Source organism: Falco naumanni, chromosome 8 (assembly GCF_017639655.2).
Source record: "Falco naumanni isolate bFalNau1 chromosome 8, bFalNau1.pat, whole genome shotgun sequence".
NCBI lineage: Eukaryota > Metazoa > Chordata > Aves > Falconiformes > Falconidae > Falco > Falco naumanni.
In genome coordinates, this window is record NC_054061.1 from 24,882,391 (window position 1) to 24,909,717 (window position 27,327).

General features: G+C 37.7%; 1 protein-coding gene across 3 annotated transcripts in view; it reads right to left on the reverse strand.

Annotated features, from left to right (window-relative positions):
- Positions 1-763: 763 nt before the first annotated feature.
- The window catches only part of ACVR2A (activin A receptor type 2A), a 68,724-nt gene continuing 42,160 nt past the window's right edge, over positions 764-27,327 (reverse strand). For 2 of the 3 annotated variants that reach the window (XM_040602755.1, XM_040602754.1), the window contains exons 5-13: positions 26,830-26,984; positions 17,380-17,403; positions 11,459-11,602; positions 10,033-10,176; positions 8,201-8,346; positions 7,055-7,169; positions 5,584-5,722; positions 2,932-3,062; positions 764-1,958 (exon numbers count right to left, since the gene is read on the reverse strand). In XM_040602755.1, the coding sequence (XP_040458689.1) occupies positions 1,764-1,958; positions 2,932-3,062; positions 5,584-5,722; positions 7,055-7,169; positions 8,201-8,346; positions 10,033-10,176; positions 11,459-11,602; positions 17,380-17,403; positions 26,830-26,984 (1,193 nt within the window). In that variant the 3' untranslated portion in view covers positions 764-1,763. The remainder of the gene's footprint in view (positions 1,959-2,931; positions 3,063-5,583; positions 5,723-7,054; positions 7,170-8,200; positions 8,347-10,032; positions 10,177-11,458; positions 11,603-17,379; positions 17,404-26,829; positions 26,985-27,327) is intronic. The other variant, XM_040602756.1, reaches the window with a different exon arrangement.

Sequence of the window (27,327 nt, forward strand, 5' to 3'; positions counted from 1 at the left end):
CTAGGTCTTGGTTATCTGTAACGTCTCCTATTGTTCCCAGAGATTAAGTTCATGTACGTGTAAAACAGAGTATTTGTACAGATCAATTTTTGAGATAACATTCACAGTGAGCTCCTAACTGCAACATTTAAAAAGCTTCTTTCGAAAGACATTGGTGTAAGAACAAAACAATGCTCAAATACACGGCATGCTACTAGCTATAGTCGGTTCTGTACTCTAGAGGTTTACAAAATTTAGTTTTACTGGGAAGTTTGTGTAAAGGATGAAATGTTTGGCACCTGTCTACCAGTCACTTTGTCATTTAAATATAAGGCATGACTTCCCAAACTCAGAAAGAATGTTGGAGCTGTGAAAGCAATTTCAATGTTTTTCGTCATTTTTTGTGAGTCTGTGCTATGGATGTTGGTATTCGTTACCTCTAAATAGTCATTGCATATTTTACGTTGTAAGTGTTAACTGAATTATCCCTGAAATTTGCAAGCATTTATAATCTGAAATCTGTGGCTAGAATTTTTTCATAGGGTTTTAGGACAAACCTACGTGTCACACACATGAAGTAGTACTCCGATAAGATGGCACCAAGCTTTAAGTAGAGGGCAGTTGCAAATCTCAAAGCGGAGAGGAAGGAATTCGGGGTAACTGAGCTTCCTGAGGTGATCCTGGAACAGTGATACAGAACCCACTGCATACTGTTTAGTGAAACAGAAAACACACTAGGCAGACCTTTTCACAAACATAAATAGGGAAAAGACTTCTTTTTAAAAAAAAAAAAAGAAGAAGAATTCAGAGCTTTCCAGTGTCATAGCTCACAGAAAATTAAAAAAAAGTCATGCTTAAGTTTTCAAATATTCCTCAGACACAGCAAACCTAAATAGTATTCAGTTAAATAAATGTATGAGAGATACTCTGGGAAATGGAGGTAAGAGAAAAGCTTTAAACTAAAAGAGGAAGGAAAATTGTTTCAATAAACAGCACTTTTTTTTTTTTATACACAACAAGCTAGTACAAGAAAAGGCTAAAAACACTGCTTTAGGAATGGCCATTTACTGTTGGCATGAAGCATAGCTTACCCTTTTTAAATAACACAGTGAATTTGAAATACATCATTTACAAAACATGGATCAATTTATTATTCAAATTTTGTTAGTGTCATCAATCTCATAATTTAGCAGAGGTGGAACTGAGGTATACCTTGTTGAGGGAGGTTAAGTAATACTTGGAAGCCTCTTTGCTATATCCCACTTGATTACTTTTGTTTATGTACACTGAACAGCAGCACACTAAACATTCACAAGCTGTGTCATACTCGCATTACAATAGTCATTTTTATAAACAACAGCAAATGCAATAAAAACAAGTTACCCTTTTTTTAAATCTGAAATGAAATGTTTGATTTAAAAAAAATAACAGTAGTTCATTTAAGGAATTAGTCTCTTCTGACAGGTATTAAGAAATCTGATGTCAGTTTTTAAAATGCTTGATTAGCCAGTACAGGTCCATATTCTTCATTTAAGTTCCTTAACAGCGTGTTATTGTTTCTCCGTCACGTGTCCTTCAGGTGTAAGCAGGGAATGCAGAAAGTCTCACGGATCCAGGTTCGGGAGGAGGAAGAGGGGGAAATAAAGGAAAAACACCTCTTGATGATGTTCCAGAGAGACTTACCATTCTTTTCACACAGAAACAGTAATGACGTGAGCAGTCCCGTTAGCTGTAGCAGCTCCAGTGAAGAGTCCCGGTGGTCAGTGACATGACCAGTGCAACTATCATAGACTGGATTCTTTGGGAGGAAAGTCAACATTTGTCACCATTGTGACCACAGTCACAATGTCCTCTGTCGTTATAATGTTAGTTAATTTTTGCATCTGAATAATCCGTTCTTCTACGCAACCCGCTGACAACCGGGCTTCGGCATCGTGATCCCAGCATTCCTCTATTGTCTCACAAAGCATCGCCATCCCCTGCGAGCACACAGAGCCAAGTCAAAATGACGGGATACGGTGTTAGCGGCAAGTTTTATGAAGGCGGGGTTGCCTGGTGATTCTAACCAACAATTGCATGTTAAGGCACGTGCGCCAAACCGCCACCCTCCTGTTCAACGGGAAGCTGCCCCCTATTTGTTTCGAAACCCGGCATGTCATACGGGGCCTTACATCTTACTTATTTTGCACTATTTAAACAATATAAACAACAGTGAGCAAAAACCTTGTCACCAGACACTGTGGTAGTGTGCTGATAAAGTCACCATGGTATTTGAAAAGATCCCGCAATAAAAGAGGTTAAGTTCTTCAGTGATCAAGTGAAAGAAACTTCAATGAACCCCCCCACCCCCGCCCCCAAAGCGGCACAGAAGGGGCTTTGTATTGGTAAGCAGTTAACTTTTCTCCAGAGCAGCAACACGCTGATCGCCAGGAGCGGGTGGTAACACACACTCGTTTTTCTTGCAGACAAACAGCGTCACCTATGGTTTCTAACAACCAGTTTTCTTTGGAGAAAGGACAGCACCAGGAATAAGCAGAGACGTTACGGCAAGTCTCTCTAGCCATAAACCAGATCAGGAACATGTGCGATTCCTCCCTAACTGACCCCAGAAACTGCTCCTACGACACTGCTTACCCTATGTTACTGCGTTTAGTTTGTAGCGTTCCTGTAGTAAATCAAGACTAGTATTTGTTAAATATATTTAACATATACATTTGAAAGTTTACTCTCAAGCATCTCTTCTTTCACTAAAAGAAGTGAAAAAATATCACTTTCAAATCACCCAAGAGACAATATTTTAAGGTTAAGAACACATTCATTTAAAGTCCATTTAATTCTTCCTAGAATTATTAAATTCTTCCTAAAAGACAGCATTACAAACACAACATAGGATTAACAAAACTTTGGAATTCAAATCATGACACAGCTGTGAAGAACTCAGTTGCTACTTACAGAATGTTTTTGCCAGCACTCTCTTAACACAGGTCTCTTCTTTTTATGAACTACAACTTCCTGCATGTCTTCAAGGGAGGGATGCTGTCCAATTTCTTCTTCAAATGGCAACATGTACTCATCTACTGGGCCTATAGATAAAAAGAAAAAGGAAAAAAAAAAGTTAAAACACCATTTTTTTGCTTTATAAAAGAGAGAAAATATATAAGAAAACCAGACTGGTCTCTTGGAAATGTAGTCCATAATCAGAATCTTCTGGAGCCGTTTACCTCCTGCTGCCATCAAAACCTGACCCTCTGACAGGTTGTCAGCAAGCAGGGACAAAGGTTTTAAGGAAGCAGCAGCGGCGTTTTTGGGATCTACAAGCCTTTGCTGTCCTGCGCATGGCAGCCAAGCACAGCTCCCTCCCAGGTGAAACCTTCAAAACGCGCAGGGGGAGGGAGGCTCGAGTCCACCGCTTCTCCCCTGCCTCCTCCAACAACTCACCCCTCTGGTCAGAGAAAGCTGCACCCCTCTAACACCTGCTGGCACGCTTGGTCCCCAGCCACCCCGATAGCCACTGGTGTTTCCAGTACCGCGAACACTAGAGAAGACAAGCTGGCGACAGCAGCTGCTGCATCCCTGCGTGAATGTAAAGTGCTTCCTCCTCCAACCCACACGGCCCAGGACAAAGGTATGTTGGAAGCTAAACATTAATATTCACTCTTCACTGAACAGAGGGACAAGCTTTATAGATTACTATAAACTATAGATTACATCGCTGTAGGTTCTACAGTAACGTGGTATTGTAATAAATTGTAATAAAGAGGTTTTATATTTTTATATAATAAAGAGTTTTTTTAATGTAATAAAGAGGTTTTGTGCTCTCAGATCAAAAGTCTGAAAAAAGAAGAGTAGGAAGATAGAAGAAATAACGGGATGGCACAGATGAGGCTGGTGAGCCTCAGTCAAACACATCAGATACTTTCTCAAAAAAGACGAGAAGCCTGAGCGTATTTGCAGAGAGGCAAACGGCAGCTGTGCCCGCCGAGCGACACCGCGCTGTGACTCAGGGAGGCTGCTTTCCTTCAGCGATGCCTCCTTCACTTTCTGGAACAGTAACCACACCTCCCAGCGAGCCTATGAGACACGGCTAGCAAAATGTAGGAATGTATGCTTTACAGGAGACCAAGGCACGAACAATCAATACAGACCACGGGACAGCCTCAGACTCCTGCAAGATTGTGTCAATCCTGTTAGTAAACAGCTTAACATTTTTAGAAGGGTAAAATCTCCCTAGGGGCTTCTGCTCTGCGAGGAACGTCTGAGGCAGAAAAGCAGGGCCTGGAGCAGAACGGCGCGGTGTGGCCACGTGCTGCTCTGCCGAGCTCTCCAGTACATCTTGGCTTTTTATGTGGGTACCTGTCAGACACGCGGGGCTCTCGCAGGAGAGATTTAAGACAAATGACATCACTAGCCCAAGTGAAACAGCCATATTTACTTAGTTGAATTTAGCAGCTTTAAAGACTGTACAGAAAATGCAACTTTCTCCCAAACATTTTTAAGCCTTGTCATTTGTCTTGTTCTTGATTAATCCTGACTTATTCTGGGCACCCAAAAAAAGTCTCTATTTACAAAAGATAAAGAACACTATTCATACTTCAAACAGGGTATCGTATCTTTTCTTGATAGCTTAAAAACTGGATCCAACAGTTTGCTTTATGAAAAAACAACTGTGATGGACCCACAGCTAACAAAGTACCAGCTGCAGACTTCTCAGATGTTACTGTATTTTCAGACTCTAAGCTATGAACAATTAATTAGAAGTTCTGACATCTGTAGGAGGTGAACTAATGTAACACTAGTGGCAACAAAGAGAGAGAAGGAGGGCAGGGAGGGACAGTCCGAGCCTGGCACCTGCAGTTAAACCAGAACAGAAGCAGAGCTTTTTCTGTGTCTCACTGCAGACAACTGACTTCCCGATGCACTGAGGAGCAGTTCACCACGACTCAGGAAGGGCCACGGTGGCATCCTGCATATGCTAATGAGAAGCTAGAAAGTCATTAACAGCGTCGATGCTCTTTGCAATAACACATATGCTGACCTACGAAAATTCTTCATGTTTTGAGCCTTGTGTTGCCTTGCTATATTGGGAACCGATCCCTGACATCAGTAAGCGTTTACACACATCTTCCACAGGCGGCACTAAGAGGCAGGTCGCTTTCCAGATGCCAAGGGGTACAGCGGGAGACATCGCCTTCCAGCAGGTGCTGGTGGGTATCCTTGTTAACCTCATCAGAGCTTTTGTTTATGAAAAGCAGCAATACCTTTAAGATAAACTGACTGGCATGGAAACCGTCAGGCTGAACTCAGAAAAAATCAAATATATTAGGTTAGGAGGTCCACAGTAATTCTCTCTCTTCTTTACCATGACCAGGAGAAGAAATACAACAGGTATCCCACGTATCAGAAAACTTTGACCTGTGATGCCGAATACTGTAGACTGAATTATAAAGTGACTACATGATGCCGGTGTTCCATTCACTTCCCCATAGGACTACCACCCCTATCAAATTTTATTACATACATATAATCTACCTTCCAATTTCTTGCTTTAAATGCACCTCTCACAAATTACATTAAATATTTCCACAGATCAAATATGTTGCTTACCATCTGAGGCAGTACAGCGTGATGCCAATTCCCAGAGGACTAACCCCATGGCATACATATCTATCCTCAAAAACGCATCCCTTTGGAAGTTTATAGCACCTTCTAGTACCTCGGGAGCCATATACCTTCGTGTACCGACCTTGAAAGACAGGAAAACATTTGTACACTAAGAATCAACATGACCACAATCACTGCTCTAGTTGGTGCCAATTATAATAACTCTGTAGAGCAGTACTGTTTTTTTAAAAAAACCATTTTAGGATTAAAATAGCCATAGTTATCCCTGCTTAAGGCTAAATCTTGGAAGTTTCTAGTATTCTTATATCCCACAGTAGGTAAGAGGAATTAGAAAAAATTGTACAGACTAGGTCCTATAAAGGATATTTATGAAGCAGGAAAATCTGAATACATTTTAAAGCAACACATTTGCATAACAATTCTATGTATTTGTTCACTGCCATTCCTTAAGTTATCTAGCTGACCTAGCTGAAGATGCCCCTGCTTGTTGCAGGGGGATTGGACTACATGACCTTTAAAGTTCCTTTCCAATCCAAACTATTCTATGATTGTTTTCTAGATTATAGGAAGGCCACTATTCTTATTTTTTCATGTTGTAAGACATGAAATGTGCTTATGCTTCTCCCCATGACAAAAGCAGTAACAAAAATACCAAAGCGAAAGTAGCTACTGAAGTGCAATTTATACTGAGAAAGTTACAAGAAACCACTTGCACAAAATTGGCTGTTAAATGAAATCTTTGGGGATATCCATTCTTTCTGGCCACAGTCAATGATGAAATTATGTATGTTCTGATTTACTCATAAGACGTGAAGTCTGAACAATATCTGCTCCACTGTTTAAACCTTCATGGTAATAGCTATGTTTCTCTTAAGCAGTGTTACTGAGGTTTTATCATTTTATAGTATGGATTTTACTTTTGTTGCTCAACCATGAACTGTGAGGTTCTACCTCAAATTAAATAAACCTAGTTTTCCAGAAATGGTAACGCTCTAAGCTCAAGCTTGTTATTGTAAAAGTACATGGTACTAATACAGCTCTTGTCGTACGACAAGTGCTTGATTAGTGCCGCTGCCATTTCAGGAAAGCAACCATTGCTAGGTCAGAAAGTTAGAGACTGGCTGCCAGTATCATGCCTCAATTTCTGAACACCTCAGAACAATTAATAAAATAGGGCAAGACCGTGCTTTCTTGTCCAAATCCTCTAGTGAATGAAAATAAGGGGGGAGAGGGGCCATGTAATGAGATAGAGAGGAAGGCTGTGATCTGTAATTGTCTAAAGAATTATTTAATTTTTAGCCTGTGAGAAGCAAGCACAAATTACCACATTCCTAAAAGGTCACAGAAAATCTGGTTGATGATATAGCACCCTGTCCATGAGGAATGCCTAACCTATCGATTTCCATCCACATGTAGTTAACAGTTATATCACTTACGTAAATAAATTGTTTACCTGTCCATGTGTATCCCCTGCAGACTTTCCAGCCTCAAACTTTAAAGCTAGACCAAAATCAGCGATACAAGCTGTAAGGTTATTTTTCAGCAGCACATTCTTGCTTTTGATGTCCCTTTCAATTTAAGGAAAAAAATTAGAGATGTAGAACATGAAATACCATATAAAATTCTAAGGAAAAATAATATAATAAACCAAAGAACATTATAATATGAAAGGCAAGAAAATTATCAGGAAGCATTCCATTTAAACAACAAAAGAATAATAGTAAGATCTAGGAGCACACTTGCACACTTTTACTTTTATGGAAATATGTAAGACAGCAACTGGAACTATCATTTTACGCTAAGTTTTGAAATATATACAGATTTCTGAGCACGTACAATACAGAAATAGAATAAAAGTGTAGTTACTGCATGCTTTAATTACAACTAGTTTTTGTTTTAAATAGAAGGAAACAAAACACTCTAGAAAATGAATCTTGGTTGTTTCTAACAAGGAGATACATGGTTTCTTGCAGAAACAAAAAGGTAACGGCTTTGATCCAGGGATTCCCATCTGTCCTGTATGTATCTCTCCCCCTCCCCCATTTGCTCCCCCAAAACAGTCAAACAGTTTTGCTCATGAAATTCCTAATTATGCAGTATCTCTATTTCTCTTTCTCTATATGCCTATCTTTCATTTTGGTTACCACTACAATTTCAGCTCCCTACTTCTATTAATAGTTTTCTATATTTACCTAATTCAAACCCCAGCAATTACACTCAACAGGCCCAACACCACTTAGAGTAAATGTCTGTCTAAAGGCATTCAGTATTACTTAAAGTTAGATACGTAGCGTGGTAAAGTTGTTTCAAATAGTTATAATGACAATTATTTCATATACTGCAGAGGGTACTAAAATAATTAATTGTAGAAAAAAAGAATTTATGACATTTGCCACAATCACCAAGTTCTCTAAAAAAATCAGCTAGTCAGATTTTTGCTTTGGCTGAACAGATCTGTCTTACAAGGCGCTCTAGAATTCTGGAAGGAAGATATCACAGATTAATTATCTGAGTACTTCCTATCTATCCACGTTTCATATCCTTTACCTCAAAGTTAATATACTAAAAATCACCTGAAAGTATGTTACATATACTATACCTATGTGAGATGGCAGGTTTATGTCCATCTTTTAGCCCTGGTATATCCTCGTGAAGATAAGCCAAGCCTCTAGCCATAGTTTGAGCGATGTGACATAGCTCATTCCAAGACACCACATTAGCCTTGAGAAAGTCTGTTAATGAACCCTGCACAGCAAAAAGAAAAACAGTTACAAGATCAATGTCATGCTCTTCTACTCATAAAGAAAACTTCTAGATGGCCTCCATCATTAAAGAACACGATATGCCTGTCTGCCTTTGTTTTCTGACAGACCGTACAGCCGCTACTTCACACAACACAATGTTAACCTTTGCATCATCTCTAGTCCATAACGAGAATCAAGAGGCACCCACACACCACCTGAACAAGCAAAAAGCACAACCGACTCCACTTCAGTGGCACACTTGACAAGGAACTGCTCTTAACTGTCAGTACCAGAAATGTGAGCTAGACCTGAGATATGCCAATTCTTTATCCAGACAACCCTGCTTTTACTAGCGTGATTTATCATCTTCCAGGGACAGAAAATTACAGGTTAAGGTTAGATTCACCTTCAAGAACCTTGCTGAACTGCATACGGCCATTCTGTAGGACCTTTCATGGCCATGTTTTCTTTTCTTACGGACCAACTACAGTGAACTCCAGTTCCACAACACAGTTTCAGAGCAAAATATACACTCCAAATAAATACAAAAAGGTAACGTGAAGTAAAAGTTATTCAACATAAAGCTCTTCTCTTTAAACTCACTTCCATAGCCCACTCTATAAACCCATTTTCATGGCTTTACACATTACCCAGTTTGTGAGATGTCACTGTGTCACATGTTGCTGTATGAAAAATGATACAAAAGGGAAAAAACGAACACAGCTCTCGAAGTGTGGTGGCTACACTTTGGAAATAAAATTTAAAAAAATGTATTTTTCGTTAATTAAGAGTCATCTCGGATGCCATCTTTCCAAGAGTAACAAGGTTTTTAAAACTCTTAAGACAAAAATCAAATTAAAAAATGGCAATGACCTTTCAGAAAGGTAAATTAATTTGATATTATCTCTCAATTGTGAAGATCTGTCAAAAATTTTAAATAGTTGAATAGTTTTAGTCTGAATTATTAAAACTGAGGTGTAACTGGGACAAAAATGCCAGAATGAAGAATGTAACATTCAATACTAGAAGCATGATCTACGACCTAGCCTTCACGCATTAGCCTGTTCATACTAGACAGATTTATATTTCATGAAATCTGCTACAGGTAACATCTTCCTAATGCCTCCCTGCCTGTTTCAGCATTAAATTTAACTTTGGGGTGGTTTGGTTGGTTAGTTTTTTTCCCTCTTTGTACTTACATTCTCTGTAACATTTACATGCATTAAAAAATAATCCAAGGAGAAAACAAAACAGTGAACATTCTTAATTACATGTATTTATGTTTCTTACCGTGGTTATCACAATAGAATTGATACATAGAGTCTTATAGACTTAAATCAACTAACACAAGTTCAAATAACACCACCATCTCTACAAGATGGAGTGTATTTGATTTAGGCAGGTTTAGATGGAGTATATTCAAAAATATGCATTCTAAAAAGCAACAAAGTAGAATGAATTTTTGTTTGTGTTCTACAACTCCTCTATTAAGTAGAGACTGATGACAGCTTTCTCAGCTGGCTGCAAACAGATTTAAATAAACCCATATCCAATGCAAAGAGACAAACTGCAAGTAAAGCAAAAACTATTTTAACTGACCCAAGTTCACGTTTGTGACAAATTTCTAAGGCTGGTCTTCCTCTGCCATAATCATAAAAAAAAACCCAACACTGAGAACTAAACATACCTTTTCATGAAATGCTGTAATTAACCAGAGATCGACATCAATGCTGGTGCCTCTTTTCTCTGCACCAATGAACTGCAAGATATTGTCATGCTTCATTCCAGGTAAACTGTAAATTTCATACTCGTTCTGCCATGACTGCTTGTCCTTTAAACAAAAGAACACAACAAACTAAGTCCATACCATAATAATGAGAATAAAAGGTACTTTCCCCAACAGAAGTTTCCTCCTACAATTTACTGTGCACTTGTAAATGATCTGTCAAAATGACTAAAACGTGGGTTTTTCTGGCAAGACAGGATTTACTACCTAAAGGAAAGGAAGCACAGTGTATGCTATTAACATTATGAGGCTGATTACTTAAAAATTACAAATGTTTAAACTACTAACAGTATTTGTGCTACAAGCTACTGACCTAACATACAAAAATATGAAAAACTGTCTTTCTTTATGTCTATTAAATTCACGTATAGTGGAAAATAGTCTGGAAAACTTAAATTTGTGGTAAACAAATATCAACTGTTGAACACAACCTCAACTCCCACAGACACGAGCCACAGAAACACAGAAAGCTGAAGATTAGAGCTGGAGTCTGTGTAATGCAATTCATTACAATTGCTTTAGTCTTAAGAGCATGGTTCAATTTTTGTATTTTATTAATCCACAAGAAGCCCATAAAGACTTAAAATTAGTTTTCCTTGATTAAAAATAATGAACAAAGTCTCAGATTTAATTTATGTTGTGCTGATGGCTAAGACCAGCATAAATACATGCCGTTTCTCCTAGAACCACCTGCAGATGTATTTATTCAGCAAGTCAACAAGTGGTTAATCATCAGAAAACACAAGCACATTTCTTCACCTCAAGTAGCAGTGGGTGTTTTTAATTCATGCAAAATCTATCCTAGTATCATCGTGTATGATCACTTTGTACTCTTTAACTAGACTGGATCTTGTAATTATGAGCACAATCTATTGTAAAAGATGGCTTTCACAGGTTGCTTGCTGGGAAGTAAATATTTCACTTAATTGAGACGTATGTAATTGGAACAATCACTTTACAGGTTTGCATTTCAGGACATCCCTTCTAAGTACAATTTAATTAAAAAATATTAACAAATTCTTTCTTCTCAACTGATCAAGAGATGTGTGAGAGCTCCTTAAAACTATTCATGCCAAATATGTATTTTGATGACTAGAAGTACAGGTAAGTTTCACAGAGTTTATGTTTTAATGATATGTTTGCTACATTAAAATACTTATTTTACATCCAACAGAACTCTTTCTGCATATTTTTAAGCTCAAGACATTTCTATCTAGATTTACAGTATATACTGAAAATTCTCTAAACAAAGAAGCCTCATATTGTGACTAGAAAAGCTGGTTTAACATATTACAAGCCACACACGACACTAAGAGCTTGTGTTTACCTGAATAGGGAATATTTTGACCGCAACATACTCATTTAGTAGTTGAGCTTTCCACACACAACCAAATCTTCCCCTAGCTTTGATCTCTAGTAACTGCAATGGCTTCAAACCCATCAGCGGTGAAGGTGGTGGTGGTCCAGGATCCTGAAATGAGGTTAAAACCGTTAATTGACTTTTCTATTATATGTGCTATCTATGATGACAGCACTGGAAATAAAGGCTTGTAAACTGGAAGAGACTTGCACCATGTACCCAACCCTCCTTATAACAAATTCTCCCAAACAAACCAGAAACAAAACAGCAAGCCTCCTGTGCAGGAAAGAGAAACGAGATTGTAGAACATGCTCAAAATTAACGTGCAAGCAACAGCATAACAACAGTTACAGTATGAATCTATCTAACCAGGTGTAAAAGCAGAGCAGAAATGAAGGAAAAAAGATAATCAAGCTTTACTTGTTACTTTTTAAAAGACAGAATTCAAATGAGCACCTTTGATACATTTAAGAGGGTGGCTGGTTTGTTTGACATGTGTGACCTATTCAATCCTTTCCTTCGACGGCCTAGTGCCTTGACTCTAAAAAGTGCATTTCCAGGTGACTAACACTGCATCCCTCAGCTCTCAGCTGGCAACAGAAGATGTCTACATCAGCAATGGGCTGGGGGCAGCAGTGCCAAGCTGAAGTGAAGCCCTTCACTACCGACAGTTCCCACAAGCCATTGAGTTGATACCAGCTCATCTCTACTTCAAAAACACCACTGCTTACTGGGGACATAAGGTTGCAAACCAGTATGTAGGCAGGCTGTGCCATTACAAGGTCTCCCAATACATAACTAACAATTTTTTTTCATTCAGAAACCATTGAACCACACGCCCAGCGCACACGTTCAGCATGGGAAGCCAAGTACCAGCCCTCCAAGCCGTGCCCATGGTGGTGCGAGGAACCACAGCATCAATGCTTCAACCTACTGATCCACTTCCAGTGCTCCCAGCTTCTACTAATGTAGATAGCCAGTATGTTACTGAAACACGCATGCTTGGCTGGGTTCCAGAAACAGAACCAGAATTAAAATTTAAGATATTATCTTTTCCCATCTTACAGCAGTCGTACTTTACTGAGGGGCTAGCCCAATAATTCCTTTTCAAATACGACAACACAAGCTGGGAAGTACAATTCCAAGTGAGACAGAGCTTCTATGCAGCTATCCATATAGCCAGCAATCTTAGTGCAGATTTGAACAATTTCCCTTTCTGGGAAAGAAAATGCAACAGCTTGTGGAATATCTTGTATTTTATATTCTGTACATCTCTTACATAGTCTGTATCATACATATCATCTTGAATATAACAAGTAGATTTTCTACTGTACCGCCAAAGATATGCTGCTGTCTGGGCTGTCCTGTCCTCTCCTATCTACCACGTTACATTAGCCTGTACCTATGTAAGCTTCTTCCCTACCATAAACAAATGCATCAGACCATTTCCATATGCCTCTGCATCAAAGGGTATTACCCTATGCACAGAACCAGAGAAACACGATCTCTTCTGTCTGATCCCTGTTTTCCGCAGGAAAAGAAGCTCTAGTGTGCCGTGCTCACCAAGTAGAATTACCAATACACCTCCACCCTCCTTCCACCCCCTTCCCAAATTAGTTTAAACCACGATTTGTTCCTCGGTCCAAATTACTATAGAGAACTGCAAATGTCAATGCCAGCGATGATAACTTGGGGGCAGACAGATACATCACGGATGGGAAGAGGGTGAACAGCTGCTTTTAGTGGCAGTGCAGGTCTATGGAGATCACAAAACTAAACCACGAGTCTCAATATTACATATGAAAGAAACAAACATACAAATGAAAGTTAGGTATTGCTTTTAAAGGACATCCACACTGCAGAACACAACAGAAAAAAACCCTGAAGTCTACTGTTCAAAAAAGCCTCCGAAACATATGCTTGGCTTCTCTATTTTTTCCCAGTAACAGCCATAACGCTGTTTTAAAAACAATGAAAAACACTGGAGTAGTTGCTTCCACAAAACAAATGACAGTACTCGATAGTTAAGCATTTGAGCACTTCAGTTAGCAACATAAAAATCTTGTGCATGTTAAAGACATTTTCTGAACAGCTGTGGTTTTAAGTATGCTTTACTATTGTGAGGATGGAGGCAAGTGCTTCTGTATCCAACTTAAGTTTTGAGTAGTTTAAATGCAGGAATAAAAAACTATTATCTTGTTTCTTATTAAGCAACAAATCCATTCTTCAAAAAGAACAAATTTCACTGAGAGATGGATTTATATCAATTTAAAGAAACTGTAACCTAATTCCACAAATCATTAACTGTAAAGGAAAATATAATGCTTGAAATTCAAATTAGAGGCACATTACGATACTCTCCTCAAAAAAGTATGAAATCCTTTCACAAATATTGCAGTGACACGTGCTTAAAGCAGTTATATCAAAATCACTGGCTTTAAACTAGACAAACAACAATACTGAAAATTAAGTTTAAGAGTTAAGTTTTCCCTCCCCTGCTGCCTTTCATTCAATGTCAAAGCCCTTTATGAATATTTCAGGCATCAAGGAAATCACTATCATCAATTTGTAACAGTTACAGGTGAAACTAGAAACAAGATGCCCAAATTTACTCACAGAAGTCTAGTTAAGCTTGTAAAAAACATGTTTTGTTTTGGTTGGTTGGTCTTTTGGGTTTTTTATTTTTGTTTGTTTTGTTTGTTTGGTTTTTTTTTTTAAGAATCCTGAGCACTGTGTAGCATCTGGGGATTTAACATCAGTTAATTAGAAAACTTCTTAAAGTTTTGAACCTAGTGACTTGCCAAAATATAAATAAAAGAGAATGATTTGTGGGAGGTAAAACCAAATCTCACTTTGCTTTAGAGGCTAGAAGAACATCCCTTCCTTTCTATACCCTCCACCCAAAAAACCTGCCAGTCTTTTGAAGCACACTATGTGAATTTTTTCTTGACCACAAAGCAAATGACCACTTAATACTTCTCAAAGATTTAATGAAAAAACTAAAGCATCTATCACATGAGAGAAGGCAGTAACTACTCAGTAAAAAATGGCCAGTGAAAACTGGTGCTTCTTATTTTCACATTAGATTACGATACTTTTCCTATACCTGAATTTCGTATTTCTTAGAAAAACCTGGCATTTCAAAATATTTCCCCACTACCTTATACATCAACCTCCTGTGGTTCCCTGCACATTTGCCTTTCGTGTTGAAACATTTCTATGAAGTCAAAACTTCCGGCATGCTTATGAAGCAGCAACACACACCCACACATACAAATCAAAACAAATCCTGATTTAAAATGCAAAGTATAATTGCCTTCTGTTAACATAATGAAAAACAATAGTTTTCCTGTTTTTTTTTTTTCTTTCCCCCAACCCCAAACAACTTTGTTAAAATCAACAGGCATTTACTCTAAAACTACAGGGACTATTTTTATACAGAAACATTCCTTGACAATATTTTCAACTTGTTCTGCTTCTAAGCAAAAATTTTTAACGTGCCACAGGCATAATTATTTTTGTATGGCTTTTAAAAATCACCTCTGTGGTGCCAAGGATGCTGATATAATGTGAGTAAAGATATAATGTGGATATATTAGTCTAACAGTTTGCCACAGCTGTTGAAAAAATAAGGGCCCACTTTCCCTTTCCTGAGCATTCCCTGTCCCTTCCCTTGGGCTGATTGTGACCACACAGCAAATCAAGGCAATACACTACATTGCCAGAAAGCCTTTTTTTGAAAAAAAAAAAAAAAAAAAAAAAAAAAAAAATTGCATCAGTTTGCAACGAGGTGCAGATTAACACAAGAAGCACTGCAAGGCAGAGGCAGTGGTGAGCCGCTGGCCCATGTAACTTCATCCCAAGTACTCCACCTGCTCAAAGACATGCTCTGTCCTCAATCCGGGCAGTTCACAAGGCAGCACAGCAGGAACACTCCTGCTGCACAACTGTCTACTGCCAGATAAAAAGCAGAAGCAGCTACATTGGCCAAAAGCACTCGAACTGACTGTGTCATACAATGCATCATACTCAGGCAACTAAGCTTTACTCTTCCTGCAGCTCAAAGCCATTGATCGTTAAACCCATTAAGTGATCTCAAAATCAGGGATATCAAGTTATGTTGTACACTATAAGGTTTTAAAATCTCAAACAGGGCTTTCTGGTTCTGATTTTTACAGCTGGAGGTTGCAGTCAGCTGTCAGGTACTGCATACTAGTCATACCGGAAAAAGTACAGAGGGGAAAATACTCATTAAAGAATGGTAACTCCCAGAAATAAGTTTCCTTAAGTGTCTTCAAGAATGGTTCTCAAGATCAGAGAGAAGCTTAAACATGAGACTACAACTCCATTAAAAATATGACCAACTGAACAGATTGTTTCAAGACCTGCCCCACCACAGTCTGTCAGCAACTTGCGTTTATCTCCAGTTTTGTCTCTCATATGGCAACTGAAACAGGTGATTCATCACGTACAACAAAGGGGGTAGAAAAAAGACCAGTTATCCAAATGGGCTTGTACACAGATGCATTTCTCTTTCCTGACTCCAAAACATAAGCAAGTTCTCAAACTTCCAGAGCACATGTGAGTTTTGTTAAATGGTGCAGGATTTCCCCTTGGTTACATTTATTCAACAAGTTCTGTTGTGAATATGGCTGACAAGTTCTCACTGGAAGAGCCTGATGACTATCTTGGTTGTTTCCTCCCTTTCTAGTTTGGGACCGGTACATTTTTACCCAGATGATCTGTAAAGTTAAGATCTAAATACAGTATAAAGGAGTCTGAATTCTTTAATTTTGTAATTACTCTAAAATGGACTACAAACTACATTTCATGTAGTACGTATCAACTACATTTCTTTTAAATGGCAACAATTTTTCTTTTTCACCCCACAAAATCCTCTATTTTATCATACGTTGCAAACATACTCCCTAAAGTAAACTTAGCGACTTGTAGGCAGGACACTTCAGCTTCAGCAAAACAGTCATACAAATAGAAGGAACTCTGATAACTCTTTACAGATGCAAGATATTCAGGAAAGTAAATGGCACCATTCTATTTCCTTCTAAGTTACATTTAAAAGGCTATTAATTCAGCTATTAATTAGAGTCCTATGGAGACAACAGAAATTAAGCATTCACATTACAACTAAAATCCTGACTTTTTCAATATTCAGTTTTAAGTGCCTAGCTATAATGACCAGGTTTCTCAATTCACAGTTTTCAGTCACTAGTAGTTTCACATGAAACATCAGCAGTTTAATACAAGTAAAAATAACTTCTGGCCGGTGAGAAAGTCAAAGTAGAGACTTAATAGCGAAAGAACATTTTTCTCCAGGTCATCTGTTTCTCTGTGCTCCTCAATCACACCACTCAATCACAGCACAAAGACCACACACCTCAGACAGTTACAGGCATTTCACAGGTGGGAGATGACAACGGATGCCCCAAGACAGAACAGAAATGGGCAGGACACGCCATGTGCTTCCAGGGCCACTGACCAGAGCAATACTCGCAGTCCCTGCTGCCTGGCCCGCTCCCACAGCTGGGGCGGGCATGGCCAGCAGAGCCCTTACCACTACTCCTGCGACACTGTGCTAGGGGGGCAGTGACACCACCAAGCTCGTCTGTAGTTGAGGAACCCCAAACTGACTATGCCTGCTGTATTTCACCATCAACACCTGCAGACATTTCACTCAACAGCCAGAGAAACTACAGTACGTTTGAAGGAAGCTATGAACAGCAGACTAATTCTGTATTTTTAAACCACGCATGCTTACAAATTTCTTGCCCCAAATACTGGGGAAAAAAAATATGTAAATTATACCAAAACAACTTCTTACATGTCCACAGAAAGTTCCATAACCATGAACAAACATCAATGCATCTTACCTCAATCATTATATGAAAGGCGTGCTTGTAGAGGGGGGAAAAAACACAGGCAAAAGAAATTACTATTTATACCAAGAATGGGATGAAAAAACAGCTTATAAGAAAAGAGACAAAATCAATTGTTTATGAAAATATTCACGGGGACAGCAATACTTTCTTGTACTAATAACAGATCATTTAAAATAAAAAAAATCCATCATTGGTATGTTAGCAATGAAAAATGGGTAAAAAAAGATTATTATACAGACCATTAGCTAAACTGATCTTATAATTAAACCCCGAGTTGTCCACTATAGGTGCATAAAAATCTTGTTACTACATAACAGTATATAAACACATGCAGAAATTTAAACATTCATCCAAACAAGTTACACGAACTTATTTCTTGTTATGCTTCCAACTGTTCAGGAGAGGGCAGCGTTGTATTTTTAAAAATTCACTGTAATTAGTCACTAGCTGTGGAAAATGAAAACTTTTTAATATCTAAGTTGTAACTAAACCTTATAAACAAATAGGTCATCATACATTAGGTCTATTTTACTAAATTTAATCAATTAATATGGCATGTTAGACATGTAACTAGAACAAGTGAACTTGAAAACACTGTATCCAGCATATATAAAGGGAGACTACAACATTAAAGATTCTTTCAAACAAGTCACATGAGTTTACAGACTGTGGAATCAAACCCATTATAAAAACCTAAGTCCCAGAGCACTGTTACTGAAACTTAAAACACATTTTAATGACACACGCTTGTTTATGCTACTTTCACCTCTTCTTTTATCAAACAATCTCATTGCCATTCAAGCAGAAAAGCACTGAAGACACCTTTGTTCCTCCTCCTCCTGTACTTTTGCCTCAGCCATTTTCTTTGTCCTTTATAATTTGATCAGGTTGATGTTGCAAGAGCATGAAATTCAAACACTTTAAGTATTCAGCTGCAATGTAACTGCATCATCCTTTCCTTCAGCCTTTGTCTCAACATACTCAGGATGCTACAGAGCTCAGGGCCAACAAGAGGCATTTCTCTGTGCTTGAAAACTGTCTAGCACACACTTAGTATTATCTAAATAATTAATAATAGAAGGGCTGAAGTATTTCTTGAAGGCTAGATTAGATGGGAGTCAGATTTATAAATACTGTAATAGAGCTTGCTGCCACTGACAGAACACTAAAGAACACACCAAAGCCCGACAGGATCATTCCTCTCACTGTTGGTCGGTAGACCCTGGAGATGAGGATAACACCAAGTCTGAAGCAGATTCTTGCAGGACCTGTACAGCCCACAAATATGTTGGGGCACTTCATAAGGGGGGGAAAACCCGCCCCCCCTGCTAAACAAAAAAAACCAACCCCTTACACTGCTTTTCAGAATAGCTGATCTTCACCTTCAAATCTCTTGAGAGCTGGTGGTTCCAGCAGAATGACAGCTCTTCCACGTATACTTAGAAAAACTACAAGTAAGATTCTGCAGACAACGTTCACAAACCACAAGCACAGTTAATGGAAGAAGTTCCTCCTCCAAGCCCCCCATATTCCTCTGCCAGGAACGGCAGCCAAGCAAAACAGAAATAATACTCAATCTGTGAATCAGATAAGGGGTGGCTACTGAACAGAATAATAGAACTATCTCTGTGTACTCCTACTAAAGTAGTCAAGAAACAGACAATAACTTAAAAAAATTAAGAAGCATCGCTCCTATGAAATAGTGGTTCAACAAATATCTTTCCTGTGGATGTAGAAAAAATGTATTAGTTCTTTCAGGGCTATTTGTTATTAAAATTCTCCAGCTCCTGAGAATTACGTAAATTTCTCAGAGTTAAGGAAAAAGATACATGAATCCAACCTTTTTTGCTCTTCCTGTAATGAGAAACTGCAAACATGAAACTGAGAAGTAAGAGTCCTCTCCCAAGACTCCTACTGCTCTTGAGGGGACCAACTTCCCCCATACACTAATAAATGAGACATGCATGAAAATTTTCAAAGAGATTTACGCACATCATGGACCTTCCGTTTTAAAAACCATTGCCCTTCCTTCAAGACTACAGACCACCACCTCAGTCTCTTCAATAAGAATGCAGTATCACCAGTTTAAGCAGTATCAGGCTATTACAGAAATGCAAATATGCACTTTCTTCCATCAGGAATTGATAGAACTCTTATAAATAAAAACTGGGAGTAATTAACTCCCCTCCCCAAATTAGCTATCAGATATACAAATCTATATAAACACATTAACTTCCTATTTATACTGTCTGAAAACTACTTCTATAGGTTTTATCAGGGATTACGCAAATAATTGTAACATTTGTAACTAGTTAGACCACAGAAACCAAGCAGTGTGGTCTCTTTGAAAATTTGGGTTATCCACAACCGTATTCCGAACTTCAAACATGTCACTAAAATCTTTATAAACAGGTGTTCAAAATAAGTGCAGATCATTGTATTACAAATTTATTGTCCCAGTTCCTTCATTTGTTCCTAACTAGTACTCCAAATAAGATGCCTGCTTATTCATGCAGTCTCATTTCTTCAGAGTGTAACATAAAATGAATTACTTTTTTTATACTTTGTGAACTGTGTAATTCTCACGCATTTAGTGATATAAAGGATTACCTGGAAGATGTCAATGTAAAACATTCAGGAGAGCATATCTGAGGATATGCAAGCTGAACTTTATTATGGAAAACTACTGAAAAGCTCCTGAAGGTAGAGTACCCGATTGCAGACTTCAGAGATGAGCATTTCAGCCTTCCTATAATTGTTCCAAAGCACTGCCTAAGACTATAATCTAAATGTGATCTTGATAATTTAGATTATTTTGAATATTACTGTTTACAATGAATGCACAGAGAAAAAATCTTCCAAGGAAAATTAAATGCAGTGCTGTAAAAGCCTTCAGTGACTTGTCAGTTGTTAAATGCGTATCTGCCAAGTCAATGTTTATGAGAATAAGACACAAAGTACTGCCAACATCCAGCCTTATCAGATGGATACTCATCTTGCACCGGCCCCTCAGACCCATGCTCGACAGGTCCAATCCTAAAACTAAACCAACTTTTTAATAAGCCAGGAAAAAGGTACAGTATTGAACCCATACTGTTTATAAGAGTATTCTTTCTTTGAAAGAATGCAGAAGTACAAACTTGAATTTCACTATTGAATCTATTTTTTTCATTTCAATTGTACTTTAATTATAAAGTTGCCTTTAGGCTGCCATTCAGGATAAGATATCAAAAATCTGGATATGCATTTTCTTACCTCTTGAAGATTAAAAAAACCCCACCCCCCACCACTACCCCCCAAAAAACCAAACACAAACAAACAAAAACCAAAACCAACAACAAAACAAAACAAAAAACCCCAAACCACCAGAAGAGCTGCATTTATGTTTTGTTTTTTTAAATGGACATAGCTCATTCCAAAAACGAAGTGAGAATTCAGGAAAGTAGTGTAAAAAAATTTTTTTTACAAGCTACCAAGTTTTAGAACCAAGTTGGTTTTTTTTTGGTTGGTTTTTTTTTGGGTTTTTTTTTTTTTTTTTACAAGCTACCAGTTTTAGTTTCTGGACACCTGGCTGTATACTGAGCATTGAAAAAGCATGTACCACTACGTGCTTAGCTTTCATTTATCATACAAATTCTTCTCTCTGTTAAAAGATTTTCAGAAACTACTTGTAATAGCCCATAAATTCTTGGGGGGGGGGGGGGGGGGAAGAATAAAAAAGAGACAGTTACAAGCTATTTACTTACTACACATTAAGGACTCCTTTCTGTAAAATCTGTAAAAATCTGTAAAAAACTTTCCTACTTCATTCTCACAGTGTCCCTGTATTTGTGGGGTTTTTATCTTTAATCAACCACATCATGGTTGTGCCTCACAGTACCACAATCAAAGGACATATAGTACCATATCTTTCTCTTGCCTCATTTAGCTAATGATTGGCATAAATTATAGAACAAATTATTAGTCCTGAAGATATGAGATGCAGTATTAAAGAATGTGAGATCATGCACACATCTAGCAGTCCAATCTTGAGATCATTCAGCTATTCCTTTTTTAATACCAACATTGCCATTCATTATATGTTAATCATTTATTAACTACTGATATGTACGCAACCTTAACTCCTTCCTAAGCAGCCACAAAATGTTTTTTTTTTTAACGTCTTCCTCTTTCTGAGCTCCAGATTTTCTTTGTTAATGAATCTCTTTTCCCATTTCATAAAAGCACCTAGCTTCTTCTCCATATAATTTTCAAGCAGCTACTAGTCTTCCTAAGTCTAGACTAAGTGCTTGTAAGAACGCCTCTCCCTTTCCTATGCTTCGTTTTTCAAGTGTTATAACGTCTCTATTAAAACACATGTAACTACAACTAGAAAAAAAAAAAAAGTGGTTGGAAAACAAAACCAGAAAAAGCCTCAACTCTTGATTTGATTTCTTCATTCCTCTTCAGTAGCCAACCATGATTTTCCTAGTGTGGCAAAGGGATAAAGATTACCCCAGAAATTTTAAGTGCACCAGGTAGATTATTTGATGTGCTAAAAATTTAGAAAATAAAAACAATAAATCAAAATCTTCTCCAATTTCAACCATAAAAAAATTCCCATTACTAATTACCTTTATGTTTTTTCGAAAACAAACCATTCAAGTTACACACACGCACTCACCAAACTCCTTGGCACAGGTCTGGTGGCCTGGACCAGATGTCTGAGGTTAAAAACTGCATCAAAAACAGTGCTTGTTTTGTTATATGTTCTTTTCCTATCAGTTTTCCATCACAGACTGCTATACATGCAGTCAGACCTGCAGTCAGTAGTTCAGAGTAGGTCTTGCATCAGCCACTGCTAGAGATTTTCCTCCTTCATCGTTATTCTCCTCACATTACATGATACTGTTTTCAATTCTAATTTCTTACAGCTGAAACTGAAATATCAAAACTGTGACATAGCTACAAAGATCTATTCATACTTGGGTGTCTTCACGAAAAGATACACTGAAAAAAGGCTATCATGTGGTAGCGAAGGGAGCCATACCAAAATCACAAGAGTATTTTTTTTTTTTTTACTCAAGAAAAACTTTTTGAGACCAGAAGGTTAAGATCACTGTCTCTTTATATCTGATATATGTGCTCCAATTATTCTTACATTTTTGGTTCAAATAGCATGTGACTTTGAAAACAAGGGATATTTTCCATATATATAATAGGACCAGTGAGGTTCATCCACATGGGATAAAAAAAAAAAACAAACCAAAAAAACCCACCCCAAAATGAAAATGAAGGCTATATATATATAAAAGATTATTGTGCTCAATACAGGGAATACTGGCTGAAGAGCTCAAAGGAAGTGATATACAGGAGGTTAAAAGCATAAGATGCAGTCATATTTTTCAACCGTGTAATCCTCCTCTCTGAGAGGAGAAAGAAATGGCAATTCCTAGCAACTAACCTTGCTTTTATGGACACATTAATTAATAGATTGGATCTATCCATTTCAAGTTTTTTAATTTTTGGTAACACCAAACAGGCGTAGATCAGGGCTTTCTTGTGCTTAGTGATTGAAAACACAAGAATCTTTGACCCGAGTAATTTCAAACATTTCAGAAGAAAGTACAAAAATAGGTTACGAAGACATTATGTGAATCTGTAAAGCTTTTTTTCAACCCTCTCAACATATGACTCTTATTTTAAAAACAACACAACAAAAAAAAGCAACTCTGTGATTCAGTAAGATATTCATAAACTTGGGCACTCAACAAAAGAAGTACAAGAGGTTAATCTCTCTTTGCACAGAATGGATGTAGAATGTTGGGAGCCACAGTTCTGTGAACTGATAAAAAACAAAAGCGTTACTTGTGTCAGTTCCGCTATAAAATAGGTTACGGTCCTATCTATCGGATGACAGAGTGGTAACACCACAGTTGTAATTAGCATTGACTGACAACTCTGGCCCAAGCTCAAGAGATGTAAAAAATAAATGAGCATAACATATCAACTCCTTGCCATCCGCATTCGTACTTCTACCAGAGATATTAGTAGGATGCTGCGGAGCAATCTAAACTACACTGAATTTGAGAGTGAACGCCTCTGTCCACAACAACAGCAGTTTTTCATTTTCAGTATACCTGGTGCTTATGAGTGAAAATAACCAGGTGAAAGTAACTCTTTCTACATATATATCTCTATACACACCAATTCAAATACTAATCCATTTTTTGGTGAATTTGATCAAACAGGAATATGTTTGCTGCATGACTAAATCAAATACAAATAAGAAAATGACAGTTCTTTCAAACCATTTTACACATACATATACCTGTTTAGCAAACTTACATTTGTTAATAACTCATCTAAGAATTTAAAAAGTGTCTGATTTTATAAGATCTGACAGCTTTAACTAGATAGCTCCCCACACAAATAAATGAGGCATGCAGTTAACAGCACCAAGAGACAAGGAAGTGCATAAGCCAAGACTAAAGGGAGCGGCAGGAGCAACCACAGGTCCCTGCGCTGGCAGCAGCACCTCGGAGCACCCAGCTCTGCCATGGCTGTCCCGGACACCTTCAGGACCCACTAAGCACTTCTCACTCAGATACCAACAAGGAGCATCTCAGCAGTTACACCTTAGTCTACTGACCCCCTTGAACCCTCTACCCAATACCTGAAAGCAAGCCAGAATGAAACACGGAAGGAGCAAACAAAAATATCTACTGCTTTCCTATCTTAAACCAAACATATTAACTAATTCTACTACATGAAATTTTAAAATAATGATCTGTACGTTCCAAGGGAATATAAAGTTAAGTTAATCTACAGAGCTATGAACTGAGTTCAGTTTGTGCAGGAACTGCCTGCGCACACCGTGAAACAATATGACTTTCAAAAGAAAATGAAGTTGTTTGCATTTTCTCAGATGTTTGTCCTTTATATTTCACTACAGGTTCAAAAATTCCTTCTAGCGTATTTCTTCCTTTTTTTGAAATATTCCAAACAATTCCCATCCCTTTTGCTCTCCATTTACTTATCCCTTCTTCTCTTAATCCTTCCGAAATTTCTCATTCTTCATTATTTCCTCATTTTTATTTTCTACTTATTCCTCAACTATCCTTTAATTTTTGATGAAAGTTTAGGTGCAGTTCACCCTGGTACTAAGTATTCCCATCGCCTTCTGGGAATAAACCAGGTAAAATGAGACAACCTTTATCTCTATCTCACACAGATAAGTCCCTGTTTTCTGGTGAGTATCTGCTATACATCTGAGCTATCCATTCTACTGTTTGCTACAGAAAGATTTAGAAGAGAATCCATTTGCCTACAAACTCGACTCATGCGCTAATTATTAAATATAATATTAATATTTAATATATTAATGCATAAATATTTAAATGTTTGTTTAGTGGTTATAAAATTACTAATACTTTTCCCTCGCTTCCTGCTTCCTCTGTCTCCTGTTCAAATCAGCTGTAATCAAATTTAAAGTGGGAAATACTGCTCTGCTGCATATGGGAGAATATTTATACATTCTATTTCCATAATAATCCCATTTAGTTTTTCAGGAAGAAGTAGCTTTTCCTGACTTTCCACAACAAACCTTAATGCCTATTCACCAGAAGATAAGAAAGTGTTATTACACCATAATTAGCTCAAGCACCAACATATACTTATCCCAACAGATACAATCTGAGCATTAACAAAACAGGTTATTATCCTATTTATTAAAAATTTATGACGTGTCCACTCCTGTACCAAACAAACCATGCAAGAACTGAACCGCAATAAAAAGACTGAAGAACATAAAAATTCAAATTCTTGGTATCTTGCACATATTTAACATTTGCTTGCTTTTCTATCGCTTTAGCCATTACTTGATTTCTTTAAGTCTAGAAAGGAAATCACACGCTGAAAGGAAATCACATGCTGAAATTATTCACACAACCAGCAGTTATGAATTTCATCTTACAGTGAAGGCTACCAGGTTGACATAAAGTCCCAAATCCACACAAATTGAGATGGATGAAATAATTATGCTAACAGATTGCATGAAGTTTGAGGATCTGCAATACTTTCTGCAAGGACAGAAAACATACTTTTTTCCTCTAAATTATGTTCTTTTTGTTTAGCAAGAGCATATGCCCACTGCCTCCCCCCAAATTCTTCTCATCTATTACTACAAAGCTGAAAATAAAACAATTTTATTTATCAACCATAGGCAATACTCTTTCCTGGAAAACCCTGAAGTCAAGCAGTAACACTGGAAGTATCACAGAAGCTGGCAGTACGGAATCAATCCTTTTTAAATGCAATCCTGCCACAAATAGCAAGTGTTTTAATTTTATTCAATCATAAATAGCATCACCGTATCACCACTGCACGAGAGGCAATGTATTCCGAGTGGTCACTACAGTGAGTTAGGAAGCTTAAATTCAATTCCTACTGCAAAGCCCCAAGTGTTGTGGGACCCTGGGCAAGTCATTTATCTCTCCATTTCCACTACCACATTTTGTTCATCTTTCTTACTTCAGCCTGAAGAATTTCTGTCTTAACTCTTTTCATAAAAGCCTTCTGATCTCAGTTGAATCTCTAGACATAACTGAAGGAAGAGGGTTTCTAGTATTAACACTAATTACACCTACATAATCAGCTGGAGCTTAACAGCAGGAACTATGCACATGCTGCCAAAATAGGTTTGTTTTGATGCAACACAGCCAGTTTTCATTTCAAATTTGGAGACCACAATCTCATAACATTTTCTAAGTAACACACACACACTGCTAAAAACTGAAACATTTCAAAACAAGACACAAAATACATAAACAAGTAAGAGGAAAAAGGTGACAGGAATCACAGCAAGGCCATGAGCTGACCTAAGCCCTGGAACTGTGCTTCAGCTGAAAATTTTCTTATATTCCTTTAACTGATACCTGTATCCCAGTTCCATGCCTTTTTAAAAATAGCTAAGCTTCTGCTACTTACTGTTTTCTATTCACTGTGAACTGCCATTATGAATTATCATCTCTCTTTCACTTTTAAGCTAAGGACTACATAAAGTTCAACTGTAAGCACCTGAGCACAGCTGTACACAACTTTCAGACAAAGTAGTTATTTTAACTACGTGGGAGTACAAACTTCCCACAGCTGTCCAGCAACACTGCACCTTTGCCATCTACAGTTTTGTGTTTAGTTTTTCTCCTCCCCCCTGCCCTGATGTGTAAAAACATTAAGTAGTTGCTCATACATGCAGAGACCAATTAATTACAGGAGACATGGCTATTTAAGTAAAGCTTAATTTTCTGCTTTTGCGGATAGCAAGCATTAGCACCTCTAAACCAGGAAAGTAATAGGCAACTTCAGCCATGAGACAGATGCACATCCTCTTTCTCTCCTCTCCTCTATAGAAAATTGTTTTACCATTCAAAAAAAACCCCAAATCATAATTCAGTGACTTACTTGGGTCGGAACGAGTACTGGAGGATACGCTAGCTTGTGATGTCTGTACATCCAAAATGAAAAGAGCACAATCACTGCAATTCCCATTATAGGCACCAATGAATAAAGCAAGGTATTGAACAGAGGTGGCTTAGGTGTAACAGGATTGGAAGTTGCTGAAGAAAATAAAAGAAGACACAGCTTTTAAGAAACAAAAATCATCCCAGCGTTTGAAATGTCTAGGCACCCTGATTTTCTAAAAATTCTTGCAATCAGCACAATGGGCTAAAAATACTTAATTAAATAGCATACTGTAAAAATACAGGCACATATTTAAAAGGGCAGTACTTTGAAAAGCACAGAAATAACTTAGATCCCCGGATTCACACATCAGCACATCTAATTTTTTTGTGCTTCTAAGCTCTGTCTATCTACAGTGTGTAAGAGGTGTTTGCATTTTTAAAAGATGGCAATAACACAGTACCTAATGAATGAAAAAGAAAATACAGAGATTTAGTC